This window comes from Fundulus heteroclitus, unplaced genomic scaffold, assembly GCF_011125445.2.
Source record: "Fundulus heteroclitus isolate FHET01 unplaced genomic scaffold, MU-UCD_Fhet_4.1 scaffold_91, whole genome shotgun sequence".
Classification (NCBI taxonomy): domain Eukaryota; kingdom Metazoa; phylum Chordata; class Actinopteri; order Cyprinodontiformes; family Fundulidae; genus Fundulus; species Fundulus heteroclitus.
Genome location: NW_023397373.1, coordinates 847,746 through 872,071, shown reverse-complemented (window position 1 = coordinate 872,071; position 24,326 = coordinate 847,746). Strand labels below are relative to the sequence as shown.

General features: G+C 42.4%; 1 protein-coding gene and 1 long non-coding RNA gene across 2 annotated transcripts in view; both read left to right on the top strand.

The window, feature by feature from the left end:
• LOC118562424 (NACHT, LRR and PYD domains-containing protein 12-like) overlaps nt 1-14,097 on the top strand; it is a 79,058-nt gene extending 64,961 nt beyond the window's left edge. Inside the window, exons 6-8 of the mRNA XM_036134797.1 lie at nt 10,414-10,590; nt 13,124-13,294; nt 13,975-14,097. Coding sequence (XP_035990690.1) covers nt 10,414-10,590; nt 13,124-13,294; nt 13,975-13,990 — 364 coding nt within the window. The 3' untranslated portion in view covers nt 13,991-14,097. The remainder of the gene's footprint in view (nt 1-10,413; nt 10,591-13,123; nt 13,295-13,974) is intronic.
• Nucleotides 14,098-15,951: 1,854 nt separating this feature from the next.
• Nucleotides 15,952-16,914, top strand: LOC118562420. Its single transcript, XR_004930611.1, has 2 exons — nt 15,952-16,061; nt 16,430-16,914. It is a non-coding gene; the product is annotated as an uncharacterized LOC118562420 (long non-coding RNA).
• The last annotated feature ends 7,412 nt before the right edge of the window (nt 16,915-24,326 follow it).

The window sequence follows — 24,326 nt, the reverse complement described above, 5'->3', positions numbered from 1 at the left end:
CGTTTTCTGACAGTGTGAACCGGCCAGAATGAACCCGTCACCCACACAGAGCCCGGAGCCCATAGCCACGTCTCTCCTGAGCTTCATGGAGGAACCCATGTTCCTCAACCTGAGGAAAGTATTGGACTTGTTACCCACTGTTAACCTGCCCTGGGTGTGGATGAATACAGCGGAGAGCCTGTGGGACGTGTACAAGGACCAGCTCTCACTGTTGTCCCACCTGGGGATTACCGGTCTAATGGAGGAAACAGAATGGATTAAGCAGACCGCCTCCACCCAGACCTCCGCCCACCAGCCTGTCCACCCCAGCTACTGTCTCTCCGGCTGCTGCAGCTCCTGCTGCTGATAAAGATAAAGGATCTTTGTTGGCTGTGGGGATCAGATTAATCAGACCTTGTTTCATGGTGGGACAGAGATTATTGCTTGAAATGCATTTCAGCAGGGCCTGAAATAATAGTTTTTGTAACTCTTTCCAAAAGAAAGTATAAAAATCCGTAGTTAACCCGTCTAGGCCTGGAGATTTACCCTTTGCCATTTGTTGTAATGCTACGTCAAGCTCTTTGATTCTTAAGTCATCTTCCATAAGATTTTTAAAATCAAGATTAATTTTTCAACAGAATCCTGAATTTCATCGAAAAAAGACTGTCAGTTGGATTCTGAATACTTAGAACAATAAAGATTGCTATAAAAATGTTTAACTGTGGCATGTATTAAATCAAGGTCTTCAGTGACATTACCATTAATAATTAGTTTCTGAATCTTCTTTTTGGACTGTCTCTGCTTCTCAAGACTGAAAACATATGAAGAGTTCTTTTCCCTGTCTTCAATCCACCGAGCCCTGGAGCGAATGAAAGCCCCCCCCCCCCCCCAGCTTTATCTAGAAAAACATCCGGTAGAGATTTGAAAACATCAAGTTGACGATTCAGACGATTAAACTGATTTTAAACATAGAGTTAATATTGACAATAAGTTGGGATTGTTTCTGTCTCCTCAGTTTTTAAGCAATTTTTTCAGTCTGTATTGCTGTAGTCCTGACATTAAATTTAAACCATTCCCACTTAAATAAGGGTGACAGATCCATTACTGAAATATCCTCAATAAGGTTCAGGATTTCTGCACAAAACGTTTTATTATTCAGTAGATTACTGTTAAACTTACAAGATAAAAATGAAGGTGGTTTGGATTTATTTAGAGAGAGAAACAAGGTGACTGAACAATGATCTGTTAGAGGAGCGGCTGAAATTTCACATCTTGAAATATTATTTAACATATTATGAGGGATTAAACAGTAATCTAGCCTAGAGCTCTGACCATTTCCAGAAGGATTTAACCAGGAGGATTGTCTGGTATCAGGATTTCTAATCTTCCAGCAGCCTGTTAAATTTGTATTAGAGGTTAAGTTTACAAAAATATTATTGTACATATGGTGCTGACCCTGGGAGGTGAGACGATCAATCAATCCATTTGGAGTTATGTTGAAATCTCCACCTAAAACAACCTGATCAGTGGAATATTTTGTTTTCCATAGTTTTATCATCTTTCCGATGTCAGCAAAAAATATACTATTCATCGCTTTATTATTATATCCATATACACTAGGCAGTGGCGGCTGGTGAAAAAAAATCTTGCTGGGGCTGGCCAATAGATTTCCCTGCCTAACCCAGTACATGCATTAAAATTATTATTTTGGTGGTTTTGTCTTATTAATCCTTTTCACAGACTCATGCCAGAGGGTTTACATACATTGTACATGTACGTATATTATTACGAAACGAACGTTTACGTCTTGACTTAAATATATATCCTAATTTTTTATTTATATAATGATTTAAGTAGAACAACGACTAGTGCAAAATTAAGTTGTATTTACCGGAGATGAAGTGTAGACTGCAAATTCTGTCGTGGTATGATGGCTCCCACAGACGATTTGATCCTTTTCATTGAAATTATCCATTTCTTTCTTCTTTCTTTGTCCTTCGGTAAACGAAAGAAACGTACATCCGATGATTTGGAATGCCTCTGTGTGCAACTGGCAGCACAACAAGTTGTAGGCATTGTTTAGATTCCAAAAATAAACTAAAAGTACGCTCCAATTCACCCGTTTTGTCACGCTGGTAAGCGAAAACAGTACTGTTTTTGCAGACCACCGTTACCCGGATGTAGCGCGGATGTAGCTCGTGACGTCATGCGTGAAGTGCACCTATCACTGTGCAGCTAGGGCTACGACGCCAGGAGCCCCAAACCCATTAATTTTAGCGATGCTGATAGGCCAAATATTTATAAATCTTCCCTAGCAACAGTATACGATTGGTTATTTCGCTACACTTGTGGGGCTCCTTCAGCGGCAGCCCCACAAGTGTAGAAGAAGAGAAATAATACGTTCTGTTGGTGGAAATGCACTGTTAAATTAGAGTCAATTGGTAGAGTCAATTCGTAGAAGTGTTTTAATAATTCTTATTACATGTAGCCATGTACTATTAAGTAAAAACTGACATTAATAATACTTTTAAAATCTATATATATTTTGACTTTTCCCCTCCACATCTAGGGAGGGCAGCGCCCGAGCACCCCCTATGGGCCAGCTGCCACTGACACTAGGGCTAGACAAAGATTAAAAGTTTTAATGGCGATTAATCTCATGATTTCCCTGCTTAATTGTGATTAATCACATTTTTATACGCAAAAAAACAATAATGAATTCAAAAGTAGTGTATAGCACAATTGTATTTTAAATGTTCTGCCATATGAAAGGAAGTGCCATAACATTTGTTCTGCAAACACTTAACATCAGCATTTTGTTTATACAGTAACAGTTAAATAAAAAACGGCCACAAAATCCTGAGTCACAATCATAACATTAAAACAGGCAATTTCTGAGGTAACAGCAGAAACATTTTTTTATCAGGGAGCAGCATAACCAGTCTAGTACCAAATGTCCCTGTTAGAGTGAGGTGAAGCACAAAAAAAAGTTCACTGCTGGGATTTACTGTGCAGGGAAATAATCTGTAAATATATTGAATTTCCTTTGGAGAGTCTCAATCAAAAAAGAAACAGAAAACACTTTCAGTGGAGTTTGTAGATTCCTAAAACGTGACTTACTCATCTACACTAAGCCAGTGCACTAAGGCACACAAGATTATTCACATTTTCAGATGATAAAGAAGCTCTCTTTTTCTGTACAATATGACCAGCAAGAGAAAATAACCTTTCACAGGGTACAGAGGTTGCAGGTGTGCATAGGGGACCAGCCTGCTGTGTGAGCCTGCATGTTTGGACCACCACTTTAATGGACAAGACTCTGGATTGATTGTGGGCTCTGCTCTGTATCGACGCACACTGTTCTCAATTGAGTCTTCTTCCTGTTCAGAATCAGATTCAGATGAAGCAGCCAATAGGGTTAACCTTGTCTTTGGTGGCTCTGATGTTCTTTCTTCCACAGGTTTCTCTGCAATAACCCTCTGTTCCTTGACTAAGTTGGTGACTGAGGCCCACACCTCACTCCTCTCTCCTCTGGCTATACACTTGAGGTCCTTGAATCTAGGGTCCAATGCAGTAGCAATCTTCAGATATGTAATGTTGGCATTTTCCTTGCGTGTCTCCAAGTCTTTTCTGAATGTAGACTTGAACTTGGCCACGTAGGCAGGGTCATCATTTCAGTCCAAATAAATTGCATTCACTTCTACACCAAACATATCCTACATATTCATGCTGCATTTTACACACACATATTTATCTCTTACACTCAGCCAGAATAGTCAGAAATATGATGTAAAACATACCTGCAAGGCTCCAGTAGCGTTTCCAACCTCTGCAGTTTGTCCATTTCAGCTGTAGTTGGCATGACAATCTTGGTGTTTGTGGTGAGGACATCCCTCAGTGGCTGTTCGTTTCTGCCGATGCTTTTTATCATGTCCAGAGTTGAATTCCATCTGGTTGGAACGTCTTGTGTAAGCGACTCCTTCTTCTGTCCATGTTCAACTTGTTGTTGCTCCAATTCCGCAGCACTCGCTGGACTGTGTTTAAAGTGGTCAACAACTTTTCTGCACTTGGCCAGGACATTGTCAAACGCACTGTTATGCAGGGATACTGTGACGGAACGCTGGAAACTGTGTGCAAAGCAGGGAACATGATCAAAAGGCACATGTCTCGCAGCGGCTATCATGTTTCGTGCACTATCTGTGCTAAGTGTGGTGACTTTATCTGATACATTCCACTGCTGTGCAACTTCAATAAAGTGTCCCGCGCACGTTTCAGCATAATGTCTCTCCTCTGTTTTCATTACCGTTAGAGCATGTGAGTGCAGAGCCCACTGTTCATCAATGTAATGCACTGTGGGGGCGCTGTGGAGCCGCGAATCAAGATAGCAGCTTAAAGTGGATGCTCCGTGTGACCTGCACCAAAACTTCGATAAAACCCAGGATTAGAAATGTAATTTGGATCTGAAGATGTCAAAATCGACCACTCTTAAGGATTGTGATATTTTCACATGAAAACGCGGTTCCCAAAAAACAACTAAAACTGATACTTCGGGAACAGATCAAGAAAAAGAAGGTGCCGCTAGCATTGATAGCATGTGTGACCTTAGTACGGTACTAGCTGAGCTTCGGTCGTTACATTCCGAGTTCAGTGGATTTGGAAATAAACTGGACAGCATAGATAACCGTATGGGTGAAATGACAAAGTCCATTGCTTCTCTGGAAAAAAACATAGCAGAGGTGAAGCAAAATGTTGCGGCTAATGCTACTAGACTGGAGGAAGCTGAAAACAGAATCGTGTCAGTGGAGGAACTTTTAGAAGCTAGTACGGCTAGCCTCACCAAAGCACTGAAGCGAATTTCATACTTGGAGACGAAGACCGACGACCTGAAGAACCGAGGCCGAAGGAAGAATCTGCGCCTTTTTGGACTCCAGGAGAGCGCTGAGGGTCAGCGGCCTTTACTGGAGTTTATATGGGAGATGCTGCTGCACTGGCTGGAGATCGATAGATCCTTCATCATTGAGAAGGCCCACTGTACCCTGGCACCTCCGAAGCCGAACCAGCACAGAGCCATCCTCATTCGTTTCCTAAATTTCCAACATCTGGAATTTGTTTTCCGCTCTACAAAACAACGCAATATTCAATACGATGGGAATAAACTTTTCTTCACTCAAGATCTTTCAGCAGAAACCATCCGACAGCGAGCTGAGTTCGATAACATCGGGAAGGCTTTTTCTGAAAAGGGAATGTTCCGCGGGTTTCAATACAATCCATGCAAAATGAGGATCCTCCACAAGGGGAAGATACAGCTGTTTTCATCTCCGAAGGAAGCTGGGGATTTCCTCCGCACATACGCTGGAGAGAACTGACTGTACTGGTGAGCGGTTCAGTTAATGAACCACAAAATCAGCTGCTTATAACTGATATCTGTTTTTCTCTATCTCAGCTGACACAGTATCCAGTTAATTTTTTGGTGTATGTATAAGTCATAGGTAGCTACGGAGTGACTTTTTTTTTTTTTTTTTTTTCCTTCTCTTATACGGTTTAGTTCTAAATGTTCTTTTAATAAATGCTTTTGTATTTGCTGATTATGTATGTCACGTTAATACAAAATATCTTCGGTTAAACGCCTCTCAGAAGAGGGAATTTATGGCTATTTATGAGTTTGCTGTATTAATGTTTTTACTATGGTGTATGGTTCATGGGCACCACTGTTGCTTTTGAAGTGGGTCTCATAGTTCAGCTACTCCTCTTATTAGTGGATTAGCAAAAGCCCCAATTTATCAATCTGATTGGGGGGGGGGGGGGGGATAAAGGGTTATGTGTCACTTTCAGTTTTTTTTTCTTTTATTTAGTTTCTTATTTTATAATTTAAAATAAATCTTTTTTTAAATCTGTGTGTATTTTCCGCTAACTCAGCATCATGTTTTGTTATTAACATTAAAAAACAAAACAACAACGGATGGGACAAGTTAATACTCACATTTCTTACATAAAAATTACAAGTTGGAATGTGAGAGGTCTTCGGAAACAAACTAAACTGAAACAGGTTATAAACAGGAATAAGCAACTTAAATTGAAGATAATCTTTCTTCAAGAAACACATTTAACAAACAGTGAGATAAAATCTGTTAGAAATAGATGGCCGGGCCAGGTGATATATGCATCATATGATAATTATGCAAGAGGTGTAATTATTTTGATCCATAAAAGCATATCATTCCAAATTGTAAGAACAATAAAAGATTCAGCTGGTAGGTATGTAATTGTACAGCGTAACATTTTATCATTTACTTTAAATTTAGTGAGTTTATATGGTCCAAATGAAAATAAGCCAACATTTTTTTGAAGACCTGTTTCTTACTATATCTACTCTTAAAGGATTTTATGTAATCGGGGGAGATTTTAACTGCACTTTAAACCCAAATATTGACTAATAAATAAGCCGTTTAGAGGTGAATAGTAATAGGCGCCTCCATGCATTTGCATGGGAGGCAGTGCTGTGCGAAGCACAGCACTGCCTCCTCAATGCAAATGCTATGGCAGGCGCCTAACTAGAAAAATTTCTGAAGCAATTTAGCAAGGCGCCTGCCTCTTGGTGCGTAAAGTACCGTCAAAAATACTAACAGGAAGTAACACTGCGAATTTCAGGTTCCTACGGTCTTCACAGCCCTCGCAGCGGCCATTGAAAGGTGCCATGTTAAGTCAATGGACCTCCTAGGAGCCTCTTGCAGCAGCGTTGTCATGGAGACTCACTGACAGCTGTGGCCCTCTCTGTCTGTAAAGGCAGAAGAACCCTGGCTAAGCAGAAGTTGATAGGACCTTCCTAAAGCTACTTCCGGTTAGCAAAATGCTAACCGTTAGCCGCTAGCATGGTTGTGTTCAGTATCACCGGGTGATGTTACTCTGTTAGTTTGGTTGAAATCCTGTAATGAGAAGTGCCTAAAAAGGGAGAAAATCCTAAAATTCACCAAATCTGTCAAGCAGAAGTTTGTACAAGCTTCCTAGAGCTACTTCCGGTTAGCAACATGCTAACCGTTAGCCGCTAGCATGATTGTGTTCAATATCACCGGGTGATTGTACTCTGTCAGTTTGGTCCAAATCCTGTACTGGGAAGTGCCTCAAAATGGGGTGCCAATACTTAATGTCACCAAACGTGACCAAAGTTCATGGGTCAGATTGGCCTCCTTTAGCAACTCAGCCTCACCACATCTGGGCCCAGAACTCAACATTTGACCAAAATGGTCAGTAGCGCCATTTCCCACAGGTGGGTGGTGCTGTATTGGCCAATTGGGTCGTGTCTGGTCATCATGCCAGGTCCTGTTGGAAGCAAAGGCCCAATAGGAGAGCATGTGAAATCCAAAATGGGACAGAAAAGTGACATATCGCTGAAAGTCACTTGAAAATTTTAAAATGTCAAGAGGAAGTGACTGTGCGAATTTTAGATTCCTACATTAATCAGAGCAACTGCAGTGAGCGTCGAAAGTTGCCATTCTATCTCAATGGAGCCTCTTCCTCTGGCCCTCAGAGTTCCGTCATCATGGAAACTCACTGACACAGCTGCAGCGGGCCAGTCTACAGAAGTGCAGACACTTACCATCAGAGTCTGCCTATTGGGTTATAATGGAGAACTTTGCCTCGAACAACGCTACCTACCTCCTGATCCGTAAATGGTAGAGATGTAATTTTTTCTGCGTTTAGTTCGTAACGGCTAGGGGAAGAAGACAAGCTATCGTTTTTTGCTGGAAAAAGTTTAATAAAGGCGTAAAAAATTATGATATAAAGGAGATTTTTATGTAATTTCAGAAATCCTCTAAAAACGGTCCCGAACAAATCGCTGTAGCTCAAAAAGTATAAGAGATATCAAAATAATTCTTTCACCATGAGTATCAGCAGGCTTTTGAGGACCATGAAGCTCATTTTTATGTTTGTACAAAAATCGGTGTAGACACAGCGACAATGTAAATAAGTGGTTGATGTGGGAAAATGCAGCTCCAAAGCGTTCCCGAATCCTGACAAAAATACCTACGTTTTGATGTATAATTTGTCTACGTACAGTGAAAATTGAGCGAGTTAGCTCAAGTTGTTCGGAGTTTTGAAATCTTTAAAAAAGCTAGAGTGGGCCACTCTGGCGGTTGGAGAATTCTGTCATTGACTTTCATTGTAAACGATGATTTCGTTGATTTTTGGACATGAGCTTTGAGGAGTAACTGTGAAAAGACGATAAAAGATATCCACATCCCGTTTTCACTTCTGAGTAGTTCACAGATATACCTATACACTGGAAGTTAAACGGTGTTCGTAGGTGAAAGCATGACGACACAGTACAGCGTTGAAAATGGTCAATTTCAGGCTTTTTTTCTACCCGACTCCATTCATTCCTGTGGGGGTTTTTTTCGTTAATTTTGTTGCCATGGTAACTCGAAACCCCAATAAAAATAAAAGCACACTATTGCCGACCGAACTGCATGTTTTGATACCTATATTGTTGGGGTGCACGCTACGGTTCGGGCCGCGTTAACGCAAAAATTAAGAATATTAATAATAAAGAAGTCAGTTTAGAGGTGAATAGTAATAGGCCCTGCCCATGCATTTGCATTGGGAGGCAGTGCTGTGCGAAGCACAGTACTGCCTCCTCATTGCACATGCAAGGCAGGTGTCTAATAATAATAAACAGTCCGTTTAGAGGTGCATAGTAATAGGTGCCTCCATGCATTTGCATGCTCCTCATTGCACATGCAAGGCAGGCGCCTAAAGAGTCCATTTAGAGGTGAATAATAATAGGCCCTGCCCTTGCATGTGCAATGAGGAGGAAGTGCCCTGCCCATGCATTTGCATTGGGTGGCAGTGCTGTGCACCACCTCTCACTCCGCCATTTTGGGACCTCCATGGACCTAGAAGCTTGGAGAATATCGTTACACAACGGGACAACCACAGATTTGCTCAGAATGCACTCTGAGGACCTCTGGGGATGTTGGATACAAGATCGAGGAGTTTGTAATGGATGTGGACCCCGCAGGTGGCCTAGTATTGGAGTGGGAGCCGTGACTGTGGGAGGCGAGTTTTTTCCACTGGAGAGGAGGACTAAAGGGAGCAGAGCGTTTCTGTTAGCATTATTATTCATCTGGACCAAGGTTCCTTTTTAGTTTATTATTTGCTCTTTGAGAGAAGCCACCACTGAGTTTGGTCTCCATGTTCACAAGCATAGAAACAGGCCTGCAGCGTAGGGTTAGCTTTGCTTTTACTGCCTTTAGCTTTAATTAATAAGCATTTAGGCAAATATTATTGAACTGGGATCTCAGATTGACACCCTGAAGGTTTTTATTTTGCTGTTGTATGCAGAGAAGTGCTTGTTGTCTTTATTTAAAGGTCCTAAAGTACATTTATTTTATTTTCCCAAATAAGGGGGGGGGGGTGTTAACACTTTATAACTTGTGTCAAATGGTGATTCAGTCTGTGCCTCATTATTCCAGTGTGCAGTGTTTAGTGCTAAACCTAATACAATGCAAACATCTGTAGTCCATGTTTGCACTGCAAGTTTGCTGGTTCAAATCCCACAGGCTCCTTCCCTGGGTCCCTGAGCAAGACCCTTAGAGCCAGAATACTCCGGGGCGCCACCCAGTGGCGGCCCACTGCTCCCTGAGGGACGGGTTAAATGCAGAGGACACATTTCATTGGTTTCAAAAGATGTGCTGAAAAATGCAGATGATTCTTATTTAGGCAAAGCTCTGAGCTGCCCTCAGGTCTTCAGGAAGGCTGATCCACAGCTGAGGGCCGCAGGTGGAGAAAGTCTCCTCATGGTAGGTTTTAGTTCTCCCAATGAGCCTCAAGACACACAGAGACCCACTGAGAACAACTGAGCCAGTATGATGGAGAACATGTGAGCCCAGCAGCAGAATATGGGACCAATGTTCGGTGATCAGGGACTGAAGGAGCAGAACTTTAAACAGACGCCATGTTTCCTTAGAGAAAAGCCTCCATGCAGGCTGCTGCTTTAGCTTGAAGATGAATCCAGAACAATGTGAGCTGAAACTCTGTTAAATGATCGCCAGAGCCTTCAGACTTAAATTTCCAGCAGCACCAAGTGATCATGGATGGATTTATGTTCAAGTAGAGTTTATTGTTGGCTGGTAATATCCAAGCTCTAGTGCCCTCCCCCAACCCTAACCCCAGAACATCTTCATCACCAGCCGCCACTGCTGAGAACCACACCTTGATCTGGACCTTCACACATCATGATAACATGTTCTGGTTCTGCTGGCTTTAACTCTTTAAATCAGTTCTACTGGATCACATATCAGACATCAGTTCATCATGTTTCTGGGACTTTTACATTGAGTGACATTCATTTTCTACATTTGATCATTTATTTGTTCATGTTTCAGTTTTAACCTGCATCCTGGTGGCTTCAGCTCACATCTTTCATTCTTTATTCAGATTGAGTGACTGCAATTTGTCAGAGATCAGCTGTGATCATCTGGTATCGGCGCTGAAGTCCAACCCGTCCCCTCTGACAGAACTGGACCTGAGCTCCAACAACAACCTGAAAGATGGTGGAGTGAAGGTGCTCTGTGGTTTCCTCCAGACTCCCCCCTGCAAACTACAGACACTGAGGTCAGACTCCATGTTTTAGTTCTGATATCTGTTATGTGAAAGTTGTGTTGACACTAAACTGCAGACATCTGGCTGATATTCTACTGATCCACACTGAGAATCTTCATGGTAAAGTCTGCTTTCTTCTTCTCTGCTTTGCTCCACTTAAAGTTTCTTTCTTTTCTAACTTCCTGTCAGGATTTATTAAATAATCAGCAGAAAACATGAAACAATGAGCTGGATTTCAGTTTAGAGTTGCAGCTTTTATCCAGAACTGAGAAAAAGGAAGAGAGAAGAAATAAAATCCTGATGTTTCATTTATTTGAAAGTTTTTAATCTCTTTAAACTTTCATCAGGTCAGTTTTTCTCCATTTTCTACAGGATGATTTTAAAATAATTGGATAAGTGGATGTAATTCAGCTGAAAACCAAAGTTCAGATCTTCTATTGTAATAAATCTTTGCTGAGTTCATTCCTGGACTTGGAGCCAGTTTTTAATGTCTCTCTGTGTAACTGAGTCTGAGCCCTAATCTCAGGTCAGAAGCGGACAGCATTACGACCCCCAGCGTGTATAAATGCCCCTCATGTGAATTGGCTCAGAGGGGATTCAAGCCAGTTTAGAAAAGTGAATTTCAGCTCCTGGAATCTGTCTGACAGGAACAAATCTATAATCCCTGATTGATGCTTCAGCACTTTTAGAAGCTCTGCAAGGATTTTACTGACTAAAACACTCAGACACAACATGTCACAGTAGCAGGTTCTGCTTCTGGGAGCTTCAGCTCCTAAAGTCAGTTTACATGAAATATTCTCCATCACATCATGTTTTTATGGCCGTGGAATCATTAAAATAGTTCATTTATCTGCATTAATCTCCATTTGTTCATATTTGCTCCACAGTTGCTGCTGACTTGTTTGTTTTCTGTGAAATGTGAATAATAATTTGGCTGCAGAAGCTGAGTTTGTATTGATGGAGCTGCTGGTGGAGCTGACAGAGGTGAAGAGCTGAAGTCAGCAGGGCTGTCATTTAGAAAGCTTGCTGACACTAAATGGAGCTGAAATGTGCGTATGCCACTTTCCACCAGAAGTTAGGATCTCTAAAAATTAACTTGAGGGGAAAATGTGTGGTCCTCATGCCAGTTCCGACCCAGGCGTACGCTCATTTTGAAGATGGGGAAACTGGAGACGCAGATGGTGAAGTGGTGAATTTCAACCAACCTGCACGAGGATTCCTCTCAGACGTTCACTTTCACTCCATATCAGACTTTAATCAGAGATCATCTTGATCAGAAGCATTGAAACCTCAGTATTATTCATTCTGCTGCTGGTGACTCTTAAATCCATCTGGGACATTTCAGATAAATCTAAATGCCCATAAGCCATCTTAAATCTTAAATCAAAGTCTGCTAACATCTTCTCTGGGTTTTCTACCTTCACATTCCTCTCTCCAATCATCACTAGGGTGACGTGTTGCACAGATTTTTGTGACCAGGTGAGCAGCAATCACTTTAATTGCTGCAAACAGTCAAACACACTCGTGCGTAATGCTGCTGGCTGGATGCATTGGCACTGCTGGAGGACCGTGCAGATGGAGAATTGAGGAAACACGCTTTCAGGGATCAAAGATTTCCTGGCCAATAATGAGGACTGGACAATATCCTGCTTCTGACTCCCAGCATGCATTGTGCTGTTCCCCACAGGGGAAAGTGGGTCCACCTTCCTGTGAGGAGCTGAAAGGCAGCTCTCCAACCCCCAGAGAGCAGAGAAGGAGGCTTTCTGCTCACACCCAGGCAGTGCTCACCTGTTTTGTTTTTTGTTTTTTTTGGGGGGGGGGGGGTTAATAATGGGAGGGAAACCTCTCTCCTCTGAATGTGGATCTGAACCCACAGCCACAGGGGAATTTCAACACGGAGCACAGCGTTGTTTACTTTTTTACAACTTATTTTAACAGCTTATTAACAACTTCTTTTATGTGGACAATATCTGAGCTTTTACCTCTGATTTCCACATTTAATAAACGCCTCTCTGGGAAATTTTCCGAACGTTTCTTTGCTTTTTCTCCGTGGCTGCCACGTCACCATGATGAAAAAATTATCAGCTGACACATTTTCTACACATTAACATTCATGAGGTGCTTTGCATCGAGCGTTTCTGCTTGAATCTGGGCGTGTAGAGGGCAGAACCTGAGCCAGAACCTGGTTCCAAATGTATCGCTACAGCTGGGATCTAGAAAGGAAAATGGCTGCTGTGCCTGAGCATGGTTTCATTCATCTAAATATTTTTACCGTCCTCCATTTTCTTTTTCTTGGCGTTCACTTTTAGTACGGAGTCCACACAAAGTTTCTAAATGAGAGCCAGGACTGTAAAAACTGCTAAACAAGTTTTAACTATTGAAAGTTCTTATATTGTTGATTGTTGAAGAGCTGAAGTCAGCAGGTCTTTATTGAAGCAGCAGCCTGTTGTCATTAATATTAATGAGAGTTCTTTAACTGGTTCTGTTGGACTGTTAGAACCTGCATCCTGGTGGCTTCAGCTCACATCTTTAATTCTTTATTCAGATTGATAGGCTGCAGTTTGTCAAAGATCAGCTGTGATCATCTGGTATCGGCGCTGAAGTCCAACCCGTCCCATCTGACAGAACTGGACCTGAGGTTTAACAACCTGAAGGAGTCAGATTTTCAGCAGCTGCAGGATCTTGTAGAGAGTCCAGACTACAAACTGAAAACTCTGTAAGTAGATGGTTGGAGTGAGTCCAGCTGCTGTCAGCAGAACTGTTCTGAACCCAGTTGGTACCAAAGCAAAGGTCCAGTGTTTCCAGTAAAGCTGCAGCTTCTCAGTGGGAGGAGAATGGTGACAGGCTTCCTGATTGGACAGAAAGACAACAATGAGCCAATCAGAGGAGCCAGCAGCTTGTTGTGTTCCTATCTTTGTGTCCATGTGAAGATGACTGTTGTTGTTGTGTTCATGTCTCCAGGAAATGCAGTTGGATTCCAGCTGACAGCCTTCCACCATGTCTAGAGACAGTGGTCCTCATTCATCAATCTGTGGAGCATCAGATCTGATCTCAGACTCTTTGTTCTCTCATTTCAACAGCAAACAGCTGATGAGTTTCATCTTAGTCACAGCTCTGAGATCAGTCTGACTGCAGCCTGCAAATCACTGATTTCACAGCCCATCATTCCATTTAGTCACCATGTGGTCTTTCTACAGAGCAGAAGCTCTGCTGAAGTCCACTCAGCACATCTGGACATGTGTCCTTCTCTCACTAGTTTCATCCAGATGTGTTCAGGGACAGCCTCCATGTTTCTCAGTCAGCAGATGTTTCAGGAACAGATGAGATGTTCATGTTCAGCTTCCAGAAGCAGAAACACTCACTGATCTCCTGTGTTGCTCCTTCTCCTCTCTGCAGGAAGTGGAGGAGATGATCTTAGTAGAGGAGAGAAGCTGAGCTGTCCTGATGATCCAGAGGTTGAAGCTGCAGCAGTTTGAGTTTAAAGAGACTCTGACTGGATCCTGATGATGAACTCTGACCTTAGATATGTTGATCCTGTTTATCTGATCATGTCTGTCATTTAGTGTCTGATATTGTTTGTGTCTGTGGACCAATGAGGATCAAATGAAAACTAAGCTGCATTTAGTGGCTTCATGGAGTTTTGATCTGAATCTGATGAAACTGCAAAGTTGATCTTTTTTCTCTCTGCTTCATTTTCAGCCTGTAACCCAGAAATGTGAAATAAAGCTCAACTCTAAAGTTTTCAGGCTGCATGTTTGCTTCATTGTGATGCAGTTTCTGCAGGTTTTTCAGCATATTTTAGATGTTTTCTGCAAATGTTTGGGCAGCTCTGGTCCTTTTATCTGTTGCTGCAAACAGCTCAGTGAGTAAATGATGATTTCTTCAATCAGAGCATGAAGCTTTTTTTCAGGATTTTACATCAAATATTTTCATTTCCTCCTTTCTGAAGGTAAAATCTAAAAGTGAGTAAAGATAAAGTTTGATATGCTCCAGCTTCTCCTTTGGTGATCATGGAAACACTTTCTGCAGCAGCTCAGAGACTTTCAGATCTTGTTTGGAGGATTTTCTCTGTTCTTCCTGCAGAACGGTTCTGGTTCTGTTGGATCTGAGGCTCATCATGCAGCTCCGCTCTACTGAGGTCAGAACATAGATTTTAATCCTGTTTAGGGACTGTGGGGGTAAAACCTTCACCTGCAGCTCCTCATCAAGTCCACTGTGGACGTTGGAGAAGGAAAAGAGATTTTCTCTTTTCATCAGAAATTCAAACATTAATCATTTCCTTTTTTTGTCGTTTCCTGGACATTTCAGACTGACCAGAACCAGAAGCTGCTCCACAGAACCTGGATCCTCAGATCGTCTCCCTGTTACATAAATAACTTTAGCACCTGAGAAAGACGACATCTGGCATCCAAGCAGACATGTAGAAAGATAGAAAATCATTTTTAGATGTGTTGAATTTTAAAGTTAAAGTTGGGTTAAAATGAGGAATTATTAAATGATTCATGCATCAAACAGGGATTACTAGATTTAGTCAGAACTGAGTTTAAAAGCAGAAGTTTAACACGTTATCTGGATCCGTTGGTTCAGTTTCTAGCTTTAAAACATCAATTAGAACCAAGGATCAGCAGGTGGTGTCTCTCTTGATTCCCACTAAAAATCCCTGACTGGAAATGAAAAGCTGGACTGTCAGTGTGGTTCAGTCAGAGCAGCTTTAGAGACCATTCCTCTGATGGAAACGTGGGAACCTTAGAGGAACATTTCTCTGTTCATTTGTTCTGAAACATTTGTTTTCTGGAGTTTTCCTCTGGTTTCCAGCCTTATTTCTGTCTCCATCAGGATAGGAAACCAGCAGGTGGCGCTGCTGAGCAGCTTCAGCTTTCTATGGAGCCACGTTAGCAGAACCTTAAATGGATCCAAACTGTTAGGCCAGATCCAGGCAGCTTTCGTGTTCTCTACATGACCTGGGATGAAGAGAAAAGCTCGGAGTACATTGTTGGAAACTGTGGCACAAAGAATGGAGTGAATAATTTCTTCATGTGCAGGTATGTACCTCGGATGAAACATCTGCTACAATTTGGCAAAATAGTTTTAGTCCCAGCAAATAAAAAATAAGCTGAGCCAGCAGTTTATGTCCGTAAACATGAAATGCAGCTACAGCCGTGGAGAAACCTTTAGGAAGAGCTTCTCTGGTTTCCTAACCAACACAATACAGTGAGTTATTAATATGAACAGAAATATTGAGTCAGACATTTAGGAAGATGCTCACATGCATCTGTGAGAAAAGTTCCCACGCAGCGTCGTCTATGAAATGCAGATGAATGTTTTTGTCCTGACATCTTTTCAGCAGCTCACTGATGACACATTCTGGATCTGCAAGCCTGTTTCAGGAAGAAAAAAATGATAAATACATGAGAAAATATGAAAATAACAGAGAATTCAGCATTTCTGGACAGCATCTGAGGGTTTTCCATCTTTAACCACAGGTAATGACTTCTGCCCAGATTAATGAACGCACCTTTCTCCACAAGTTCAACAACATTAATGGTATTTCATGGCAGCAGCAGCTCCAGATCCACCAGTTACGTCACGTTTGCTTTGCTGGTTCTGGATCAGAGTAAATTTTCAGCTTTGAAGTTGCTACAGTCCTGATCAATGGAGAAAACAGAGGTCGTCAGTCAAGCTATTAGAACTGGAACAAAATCCAGATTATGTCAAAGAAACTTAGGATCCCAACACTCAACATCTTTGAATGCAGAAATCAGTTTGTTCTCTATCAGAAACATCATTTAGAGGCAATGAGGATTAATGACAGCAATGACAGCAGAAATATGACAATATTTTCTCCCTTCAGTTGGTTTGGAGCCATCAGCATGTGACAGCAGATCTTCTTCTCCATCTTCATCATCCTCACAAACATGCTGCTACCATCAAGGCCTCTGTCCCATTTCTTCAAGTATGCAACTATGTGGCCTATGAACTGATGTGGGAAGTGACTATGAAGCTGTGAACTATTGCCAAGTCCACATTTGCTCAGAATCTTCCCCTTCTTTCCTTCTGAGTCAAAGCAGCAGCTGCGGTGATCTTTGTTCAGCTCCAGGCTGTCAGGCAGCAGTTTGTGGATGAAGAGCTGATGAAGACGCTGGTTGGACTTTGGAGACCAGAGGAGCTCTTTAGTCCACGGAGGCTGTTGGTCTGACATGAGGACCGTCACTGATCCACCAACTGCTAGAATAAGGAGAAAAATGGCTTTTCACTGCCTTTGTTCATTGGATTTGGCAGCTGGAATATTTTCTGATTAAACTCAGAAAATTAAAAATAAAATAAGTTTTTCTTCTGCTTTGTTGAAATGTTGTTGAACAGTTTGTGTTAAACTTCTGTTGACAAAACAGACGTTTTCTTTTATTTTTATAATTCCAAATAGTGTCTTTAATAAAGGAAAAGGTCAAACAGCAGAAGTTCTCCATTTAGACAGTTTCCTGGGTCTCTGCAGAGATCATGTGGAGCCGTTTCTGACTGAGACTGTGTTCAGAAAATGAAACGATAACCTGTCCAGGCTGCCACAGGTCCTGCTTCCATTTTTCTTCTATTATTTTAAAGATATTCACATGAACAGAGAAGCTCATTGCTATTCTTTCCATCTGCCTGCATTCCTCCACATAGCGTCATTCCTCCACATAGCGTCCTGCCATTGCAGCTGCATTTGGGACCATGATGACAGACTAAGAATGAGCGCAGTTATTTTAGTATTCCTCAATAACACTGCATGTGTAACCACGTCTCTAGTTTTCCCTATGAACAGCACCCAGATTCTCTGAGCTGCACTCTATCAAATACTTCACAGAGAGAAAATAGTGTCTTAAATGGCAACAGTGTATGGTGCAAATAGAGTGCGTAACTGAGCACAAGCGCAAGGCTAAGAGAACTACAACTAAAATTTAAATGCATGGATGATCCAGTTAACAGAGCAGCAGTAAGAACAATCACCGTGTGCTGCACAGCAAGACGCTGGGCGGGGGGGGGGGGTCCCTCTGGGCTGCCGTACTCCTCCCCTTCTACCTGTTCTTGGTCCAACCTGTCCTGATGATTGTCCTTCCAGCGCTTCAGGCAGCTCTGCAGGGCCAAGGGACAGAAGTGATCTCTGCAAGAAGTAGAAAGTCACCTTCTGCATGTGGAAAAGTTGGAGCCGCATGCAGAAGTTTGAAGAATCAGTCTTTGTTCCCAGAAAGCCGTAGTGGAGCAAAAACACACAAAGACAATGAGTGCAGAAGAGCAGCTCCACTACGGCTCAAAGAAAGTGAACAGAAGAAAAGAGCAGCAGCAGCAGGAGTCCGGGTGGCCAGCAGAGCAGCACAGCCACAATTTTCCATCTCAAGCCATGAACTTTAAAGCCAGATATCATGTTTAGCTTTGAAGGGCTCCACAAGCCATCAGAATCAAAGCAGAAGCAGAAGCAGGAGCTCAGCTACTTTTAGCTACTTCTTAGATGGCAGTCTGGGAGAAAGAAGAGTTTTCATCCACTTTTTTCCACTCTTGCTGCTCATGTGCATTAATGCGCCACCATGAGAGACGAGGGGAAGCTTCTGCTGCTCACACGCTGCACTCTGGACTCCCCAGCAGAAGAGAAAACAGACTCTGCAATAGTTAGAAAAGCACTTCTCACTAACTTTGCAGCTGCACACCTTGCAGAGGGAAAAAGGCAGGAAAAAAGAGGCAAAGCAGCCACTTGTTCCATCCTCTGATGATTAGAAATGAAAGCAGGAAAATCTGCAGAGTGCTTCTTTAGGATCCTGTTCTACGGCTGCAGCTTCTACCTGCTAAATATCTGAAGACACTTTGGCTTCACAAGCTTGTGGAGAGCAGCTCTAAAGGAAACTTTCTCACTATGGGGGCTTTATTTTCTGCTGGAACTTTGCTGCTTTTAGCAGCTTTCTGTCCTCCAACACTTGATGTTCAGACCAGAAGCTTAGCTCTGCTTGCTCCCAGGTCAGAGGATGAAAGACATTTGAAGGTGAAGACGTGACTTTATGGACATGTTGATGGAAATCAAGGACTATTGTGAATGAAGGAGGAGGAGATGGCTGGTCTTGATGAATCAGCATTTCTTGGATCTTTGCAGGGAGAACAGAAGCAGTCTGTGGAAGATGTTCAATGTGCTCTAAGCAGACAGAGAAATGTTCTCTTCTAGATGTGGCTGACTAGAGGTAGCCTTCAAGAGCCACTCCCCGACTGAAGCCTGCAGCTTTCCTTTCTGCCTACCGCTCTCTGTGCTCCTCAGCCTTGGCTCTCTCTCTCAGACTAAACACAATCAGGAGGGATTGAAGACTTTTGTCAGGCTGGCAGCACACAAACTTTTGGAACTTTTCTATTTGAGCAACACATGATTGATTTGCTCCTTTAAATAGTCACAGTCATGCTGGGCTCTGGGAGGTCAAAGGTCAGCTAGGTCCCAGCAGGGAAATGCTGATGGCCAAGTTGCTGAATCTTTGCAGCTTTTCCATCTTTTTCTTTTTCTGCCTGCGTTCAGTTCAGATGATCTTTTAGTTGCTTCCTGCAGAGATGTGAACGTTCCACCATGATTCCTGTCTGATTCCAGCAGAGCAGCAACACACATGATGCTTTAAAGCCAAACAGAAGAGGCAGATGCAGACAGGAAGGATTGCTGGGTGCAGTTAGTTGGTGAGGACAGCAGGTGGCGCTGCTGCATGGCCCACAGAGGGAGAGCAGCAGCGCCACCTGCAGGGACACATGAAGAGCAGCCTAAAGCTGAGCTGGGAGACATGAAGCTTTAACATCTGCTGAACTCTTCAGCTCCTCTTTCCCTCATATCTGCCCTGTCACTACATCAGGATTATTGCACGGGCTGTCCTACAACCCGTGCAATAATCCTGATGTAGTGACTTCTGCTGCTATCACCACCTGAACATAAGTCAGCCCACATGTATGTATGTATGTATGTATGTACAAAAGTATACAATGTATATGCACGTATATACGCGTAGGTACGTATGTATGTAGGCGCATAGATATATGTATATATTTAAGTATATAGATATGTTTATTTATACATATATATATATATATATATATATATATATATATATATATATATATATATATATATATATATATATATATATATAGACCACTAACAATGTAAATGAGACATTTACATTCCTATTTCCTTTTTTTTTTTTTTTTTTTTGGTATTCTTTTTGATCCATTGTATATATGAAGATTCACTGTATATAACTGAATGCACATTCCCTACTCTGCACCTTCTTGTATGAGCCGATGTGACGAGTGAATTTCTCCATTGTGAGATCAATAAAGACTATCTTTTCTTATCTTATCTTGAAGCAGCTTTAAGGTGGAAAACTGCTGCAGCTAGAGGAGATTCAGCAAAACCAACATGTTGCTTTGCTTTCTGGGCCACAAGCTCCACAGGAGGCTTGGCAGCATCAAGGTGGATGCAAGAAGAAGAAGTGAGAGCAGCAGCAGCAGTCACCTCCACACAGGCTCTGCTTCCTTGCTGAACATCTCCAAGCAACACGTTTCCTCAGCTGTGCTGTTAGGATGCTGCTCTGAAACATCTCAGGAGGACAGGACACTTGGAGACACTTTGGAGAGGAGATCTCCTGAAATCAGACTCACCTAAAGCTGCTGAGAGCCTCAACATCTCCAGATCCTCAGCAGACTGAGCTGAGCTGCTGACCAGTCTGCTGAGCAGAACATTACTGGACCTTCCAAAAAAAAATAGAAAAAAGTAAAAAACAAAGCAACTGGACTTGTTTTCCATAGTTGAAGACGTTTCGCTCCCTCTCCCCGAAGCTTTCTCAATTCAAAAAGTCTGGAGTAATGATGAGTAACAAGCTTTATACCATTACCAAACAAAGGCCTGTAATGGCTTAGATAACATGCAAATTCAACCGAAACAGGACCACCCCTTAGTAATGGGCGGTCGTTAAAGCCATTAAGCCAGCAGAATGGACCGAAACTGGTCCACTCCTCTGTAACGAGGAGTCGTTAGAGTCGTTATTGGCTTGGCTTAAAGGAACAATGTTTTGATCACCTGAATGAGGGTGAGAGTTAAGTTGACGATTGGCTGGAATTAATCCTATAGCTGTGTTGTAAGTTTTTGAGAGTTGGAACCTAAGGCCTCCTCCTCTGTTTAAAGTTGGTCTTTCTCTCTTGACGTAGATGGCTTCCTTCACACCCCTTTCAAACCATCTGTCTTCTTTGTCCAAAATGTGAACATTTTGGTCCTCAAAAGAGTGGCCTTTGTCCTTTAGGTGTAGGTGGACAGCAGAGTCTTGACCTGAGGAGGTAGCTCTCCTGTGTTGAGCCATGCGTCTGTGGAGAGGTTGTTTGGTTTCTCCAATATAAAGATCAGAACATTCCTCACTGACTGAACTGCAGACACCACTCCGCTCATCTTAGGTTTGGGGGTTTTGTCCTTGGGATGCACCAGCCTCTGTCTGAGGGTCCTGTTTGGTTTGAAATGTACTGGGATTTTATGTTTGGAGAAAATCCTCTTGAGTTTTTCCAGAGACTCCAGCAACATATGGGATGACGATGTTTTTGCGTTTATTCTTCTCACCATTATGTTCTGCAGCGGGTCTTTGGATTTTCTTGCTGATTTTACAAAAGCCCAGTTAGGGTACCCACAGGTTTGGAGGGCATCTTTGATATGTTCCTGTTCCTTGTGCTTCCCTTCTGTTTTAGTCGGGACATGCTCGGCCCAGTGTTGTAAGGTTCTGATGACAGAAAGTTTGTGCTCCAGTGGGTGGTGTGAGTCAAAAAGAAGATATTGGTCTGTGTGGGTGGGTTTCCTATACACTTCAACGTTGAGGTTTCCATCTCCTTCCAAATTCACCAGTCGAGAAAAGGTAGCTTGTTGTCATTGGCATCCTCTCGAGTAAACTTGATGTTGTTGTCCACCGAGTTGATGTGTCTTGTGAACGCTTCCACTTCTTTTAGCTGGATTTTGACAAAAGTGTCATCCACATATCTAAACCAGTGGCTTGGTGGTGTTCCTCTGAAGGTTCCCAAAGCTCTCTTTTCCATTTCTTCCATGTAAAGATTGGCTACAATAGGTGACACTGGAGATCCCATGGCACAACCATGCTTCTGTCTGTAAAAATGATCGCTGAACTTGAAATAAGTAGTAGAAAGACAAAGGTCCAGTAGGGTACAGATCTGGTCCGGAGTGAAATTAGTTCTGTTATTAAGGTCACTATCTTGTTGAAGACGTTTCCTGACTGTTTCTACTGCCTCTGATGTAGGTATGCAAGTGAAAAGTGAAGTGACATCAAAAGACACCAGACTTTCCCCTGGTGCCATCTTTAAATGTTTGACTTTGTTAGCAAAGTCCTTGGAGTTTTCTATGTGGTGTGGTGTGTTCCCCACCAGGGGGGCTAAAATACTAGCAAGCTGTTTAGCAATGTTATATGTTACTGAATTTACTGGACCTGCAGCTCTGACTGGGATCTTCTTCCACTTTGGCTTTCAGCAAAAACATCAGCAGAAGATTCCCAGAAATCACACATGAAATCAATCTTTTCTGGGACTCCAAGCTGGGAGAAAGTGAAGCTGACTGTGGCAACATTTGCTGAACACTTGCAGATGATTTCAGGGAGAAAATGATCTCCGTAGAACCAGGACTGAATGTTTTACAGCGTAGAAAGAAAGAAAGATTAGAGTCCAGCTAAACATGGATAGAGCCTTCTCATTAGCAATCTTTCACCTAGCATAAGAGCAGCTAAACAACTGCTAACACACTTCTATCACTGTTTAACAACGTTTAAATGCTCCACAGCAGATTATTTTACAACAACAATCATCAAACTGTCACTTATTATGCTTCAAATCCACTTATTGAAGACAGAAAACCAAACTTCATAGCTTCTCCCACGGAATGCGAACAAAAAGAGGATGGAGAGCGTGGGAAACCCTTCACAGACTATAATGGTATGATCCGTTAATTTGTCTTTTTAAACTCAGAACTAACACTCAGAACAACAATCCATCAACTCAATAGGTTAATATAAGATAATTATTCACATTTTCATTCGCAACACCTTAAATAGGGCTCGGGATCCGCGTTGCATTGTGGGACGTGGCGGCCATATTGACAGCAACGCAACATTAAAATACCTCTGACATAACGTTGTTGAACGAAGAGACGTAGAAGTAGAGTTGAGAAAGAATAGATATAAAAAATATGTTAAAATCCCGAAAAGGATCTGAAATTTACCGGGACACATTAAATAGAGAAATCAGGGACCGGTATGTTGACAAAATCAGCATTATTATGGAGCGCCGACGACCACTTGTTGCCACTGTTTTGCATATCAGACGTCTTCGGCTACCTTGTTTGCGATGTGAGCGCCTATACTTCAGAACAGTTCCAAAGCTACAAGTCCTTGGAGTCTCATGTGCAGTTTACGAATGGATGGGTTCAGGAGCTGCAGATCATAAAGCCAGCAAACAGTGGGAACACAGTAATTCACACAAAGGTAAGCTGCGCTCAGACGGGCTTTGGCACCTGCTAACCGTTAGCGCTAACAACCACTCACGCATGTAATGTACTTTTAACTAGCTGCTATGTGTTTCAAAGGTTTAGTTAATAACATTAACTGCCAGCCCTCCCTAAACCCTCCGGGTTTCTCACGTATTTGAGCCTTTTCCCGCTGCCGTTTTATTATTTATGTGCATGTATGTGGTGTCGCGGCTGAAGGAAAGAAACTGTAGGCTATTAAATAAAACCGTGCATCTTTAACTTACAAGAATGAAAATGCAGGGAACACACTCTCATTGACATCGGGATACTGTGGAAAGTTATGATCGGTAGTCTTAAAGCCGCGATCCAAGCGAGCCGACGACTCCATTGCGCTTGCTGTCTCTCCCGTGGTTGCGCCTCCAGGCAGGAAAGCGGTGGAAAGTTAACCCATTTTCTATGTTTTTCCCATGGCGATCATGTGTTGCGCTGTTACAGCCCACAACACAGCAACGGTTTACCATGGTTGAAATGAAGTTACGGTAAAATTAATCAAATTAAAACACGGCTGAGAGAGGGAGTACAGTACGCGGTAGTCAAGGGCAGTAGTCTGAGTAGCGGGGGCGGAGCCGCGGAGGCTTTCAATATGGCGGCCACACAAAGTAATACGTCATGACGACCAAGCCCTATTTGAATAGAAATAATAAATCTGAAACGGGAAGTTACCCGCTGTTTTTCAATGGATCTGTCGTCTTTTCAAAATAAAAGCTGCCGGTGTTTCCCACAGACATGAATACGTAGACGCCGCGTCGTCGGGTGAGAGGCGTGCCGACAGAGCGGCCATCTTAGGTCAGACCAAGCTGCGCTCAGAGAGAATACAAGTCAATTCAGGAAAATGTACTTCATGTTTTCAGACACTCTGAATCCGGTGAATTCTCACCCAATTTCCAGATAAATCAACTGACTGAAACGTTACCCCTTTAGGGGCTACATGGGACCAGTTGATTGAATTAAATGATTGTCTAACTTAATAAATAATTTCGATTTTGTATTGAAAGTAAGCAAACTTCCAGAGCTACGTCCCAGGAAGCCCGACTTTTACTCCGCTTATGGGTGCGCAAATAAAAGAACACTACCAGATCCTGGGGAATTACCGTCCATAAGTAAGATTTTATAATAGATAATCCTCATGCTTTACAGTTACAGTTTTCCCGGCATAAACACAATATGTGCTAATGGGTAGCAGGGATGG